Source organism: Dipodomys spectabilis, unplaced genomic scaffold (assembly GCF_019054845.1).
Source record: "Dipodomys spectabilis isolate Male_0828 unplaced genomic scaffold, ASM1905484v1 ptg000335l, whole genome shotgun sequence".
In the NCBI taxonomy this organism is placed as follows: domain Eukaryota; kingdom Metazoa; phylum Chordata; class Mammalia; order Rodentia; family Heteromyidae; genus Dipodomys; species Dipodomys spectabilis.
The window spans coordinates 68,046-71,636 of NW_024871012.1; the positions used below are offsets into that span (position 1 = coordinate 68,046).

Sequence of the window (3,591 nt, forward strand, 5' to 3'; positions counted from 1 at the left end):
ACCCTGGAAGCAACTCAGATCAAGAAACTGATCAGATGACAAGGGTTCTCCTTTTTAGAAAAAGGAGGGGCCAGGCAACCTCTCCCTGTTCTCATCCGTTCTCCACTGCCCATGGTGGTTTTACAAGCATCAAATATTACAAGTGATTTATGCATCCAACAAACTGAAATTCTCACTAGTGTACATGTATAAAATCCTCTGAAAACAATACTAGCTTTTAGCTCTTTCAGCTATTTGTTCAACTAAGAGTCAGTAGGATATATGAGAAAGTATTTTATTGAGATCAGTTATAAAATGATATTCATTGCATGTACCACAATTAAAACTTTTTGGTGCGCAGAGGAGGAAGAGTTGAACGATTTCCATCAGTTTCTAAAACTGCTTCAACTCCCTTTCATAAGATCAGCTTTACCTTCAAACTCAGAATCTAAGCAAAATTTATTTTCTTTAACAATGCATACACAAAATACTTCAACTATAACTGTATTAGAGCTGTGACAAATCCCTATTGGGAGTTTTGGTAGTAACTCTAGGCATTTTATCTTCAAAACCACTTTTCCTCCTTTTTCAAGTTTAAAGACACTATCATGTCGAGAGTGGAAGATTAACTGTCCCAAAACTGCAGAGCACATGAATCACTGAGACCCTTGGCTCCTTGGTCAGGACTCCATGTCAATCTCAACCACTTCACTCTTGCCCTGAAGGGCTGTTCCTGTGAGGCTGTCTTGGCTGGCGTCGGCGATGTCGGCCAGGTCAATAGGTGGTAGAGGATTCCGCCAATACTGGAATGTGTTATACTGCCAAAACTCTTCATTGTGCTTCAAGGTAAGAAGAGAGGTGAACACACATCACTGCCTCTAGTTTATTCGAAATACAGATTTAATTTGCTTAATCAAAGCATTTCATGTAGTTGGTGAAATATGTAGAGCTTAATAGTTGTGCTTTTATAACAGTGTGCTAACAGTTTAAAAGAATTTTTTGCTGGGAAGGTGGATCAGTGGTAGAGTGCTTGCCTTGCATGCATGAGGCCCTGGGTTCAATTCCTCAGCACCACATAAGCAGAAAAAAAAAAAAAAGCCGGAAATGGCACTGTGGCTCAAGTGGTAGAGTCCTAGCCTTGAGCTGAAGAGCTGAGGGACAGCGCCCAGGCCCAGAGTTCAGGCCCATGACTGGACCCCTCCCCCCAAAAAAAGAATATAATTTCTTCCAAAAATATCTCTTTTTCAGAAGAGAGTTCAGAAATTCAAAGATTTCTCTTTTCAGAATTTTCTAGCTTTTCACCCAAGGAAAATGGAAATAATCTTAGAACTGTCAATGAGGAAAATAAGATCTTTTAAAATACACACCATTAGTCAGGTACTGGTGGCTTACCCCTGTAATCCTAGTTACTCAAGAGGCTGAGATGTGAGGACTGCAGTTTGAAGCTAGCCCAGGCAGGAAAGTCCGTGAGAGATGTGAGAGTCTCATCTCCAATTAAAGTACCAGAAAAAGAAAAAAAAAAATGCTGGAAGACAAAGCAGCTCAAGTTGTAGAGCGCTAGCCTGTCCAGGCCATAAGTGTAAGCCTCAGGACTGGCACACACACACACAAAAGATATATATAACTTATTTTCGGTCTTTTTTAGGTTTAGTATGAAAGTTTTCTCCCAGTACTAGGACATGTCTAACTTTTAAATCAGTGTATCAAAGTTTAGCGACCTAATTGAGTGCTGGCCCCTTAAAAATCCAGCTACTTATTTGGGATGATTAAAAATTTCTAAGCAGGAGAGGTGGCAGTTTACAAGTCTTCATTCGCTACTTTCTGTATCTGTACTGCTCCCTCATTAGTTCTACACAAAGACTGTACACACATCAGATGTGATGTGCTCTGCTAGGATAGATCTCCATATCCAATAGGTGAGGGTGTTTTGTTTTTCCGGTCTGAGACCAGGACTCGAACTTTGGTACCTGACTCTTCGGCTCATTGGCTAGTGCCTACCAACTGAGGTATGAGCTCAGCCCTGAGCGTTTTTGTTCAAGGCCACTTAAGCCACAGCTTCTCTTCTGGCGGTTTTTGATTAGTTGGATAAGAAATGTCACAACTTTCCTATCTGGGTTGGTTTCAAACTGCAACCTTTAGATGACTGTGTCCTAAAGCCTAAGCCACACATGCCTGATAATGGGTTATCGTTCTGGATCTCAAAGAGCAATTGGAAGAAAAAGACTACACAAAGCTTATGTTTTCTAAATTCCAAGAACTCTGGGCATAGAAATATCAGCAAGTTCATCCAGAGGTGGTCTTTTTAGGGATTCAAGTCAATGTTTCACAACCACAGGGAGAAAAAATATCCTTTCTAACAATAATAATGTCACTCCACTTTTCTCATAAAGGAGTCTTGATCCTGGGGCTTGAACTACGGCCCGGGCAGTACCCCTGAGATTTTTTTCTTTTTGCTCAAGGGTTAGTGCCCTAACACCTTCAGGCTGATTAACCTGGGATGAGAGTTTCCTGCCTAAGCTGGCTTTGAACTACAATCCTCACATCTCAGCTAGGACAGGTGTGAGCCACTGGCTTCCGGCTTCATTGGTTCTGTTCGTTCGTTTTTTCATTAAACTGACTGAGGCACTGGGGTGGAGGCCAGGCTCCAGAGGAACTTACCCCACTCCACCCTCCCGGGTAAACGGTCTCAGACCAGCTCGCATTTCCCTCTCTGGACCCAGCTGTCCAACACCCACGTGGCGTCACGCGTGCCACAAACTAGAGCTTCGGGGGGGGGGATGGAGGAGTGGGTGCGGGGGGGACCCCGCGTGCACGGCGTCCCAGGGCCCCAACGACCCCCCCCAACCCCCAACCCGGCCCCGGACTGGAGCATGTTTCCGCAGCTTCAGCTGTTCGGATCCGTGCAGCTCCGGTCGCGGGTCGGTTTGGGGGATCCCGGGGCGGGGGGTGGCGGAGCCGAGGGGCGCGTGGGATCTGCTGCACACGGCCCAGTGACTCCCACGGGTGGGGGGGGTGAGTTCCACACCCGTCTCTCTCCCGCGGACGGCACCGGCCGCCCTGACTTAGCCCCCCCCCCCCCCGACGGCCCGTACCTGGCGCGGGGCGGCCCCCCAGTCCCCCCGCGGGGGCCCGGCGTGCCCCGCCTCGTCGTCGTCGCCGCCGCCCCTCGGGGGCCGGGCGTGCTGGAGCTCCTCCCCCGGCGCCCGCGGCCGGCCGGGCAGCGGGGCCGCCGCCGGCTCGCCCGTACCCAGGCCGCGCTCGGGCCGCCCGCGGCCGCCCCGGCCGCCGCCCTCGCCGCCCTCGCGGCGCTTGCTGGGCGAGGCCGCCGGCTCGGCCATGGCCCCCGGCTCAATCTTGCGCTTTCGGGACGGCCCCGGCGGCGGGCCCCAGGGCGGCGGCGGCTGCTCGGGGAAGTCGCGGAGCAGGAGCCGCTTCCAGGGCACGTGGAACGCCAGCGGCTGCGCGGCGCGCCGCTTGGCCATGGGCCCGCCGGCTCGGGGCGCGGGGCGGGGGGCGGCGGGCGGGCGCGCGCGGGCCGGCCCGCGGCGGCGGCGGCGGCGGCGGCGGCGGGACGCGGAGGGGCGGGGCGGGCGGCCCGGGCGGCGCCCGGCG

The 3,591-nt window shown here is 51.9% G+C and overlaps 1 protein-coding gene across 1 annotated transcript; it reads right to left on the reverse strand.

Moving 5' to 3' along the window:
• Positions 1–258: 258 nt before the first annotated feature.
• On the reverse strand, positions 259–3,500 carry CUNH9orf40 (chromosome unknown C9orf40 homolog). Its single transcript, XM_042665580.1, has 2 exons — positions 3,072–3,500; positions 259–818 (listed from the first exon to the last, which is right to left on the reverse strand). The coding sequence occupies exons 1-2, from the start codon at positions 3,459–3,461 to the stop codon at positions 660–662; spliced, it is 549 nt and encodes a 182-aa protein (XP_042521514.1). The 5' UTR covers positions 3,462–3,500; the 3' UTR covers positions 259–659.
• Positions 3,501–3,591: the final 91 nt, after the last annotated feature.

What these genes read in the sequence shown, in the direction of transcription:
- CUNH9orf40 (XM_042665580.1), bottom strand. Translation starts at nt 3,461, where the DNA reads ATGGCCAAGCGGCGCGCCGCGCAGCCGCTGGCGTTCCACGTGCCCTGG. An exon ending in GGGGGGCCGCCCCGCGCCAG is followed by an intron (nt 819 to 3,071) that starts GTACGGGCCGTC and finishes CTTACCTTGAAG; the next exon opens with CACAATGAAGAGTTTTGGCA.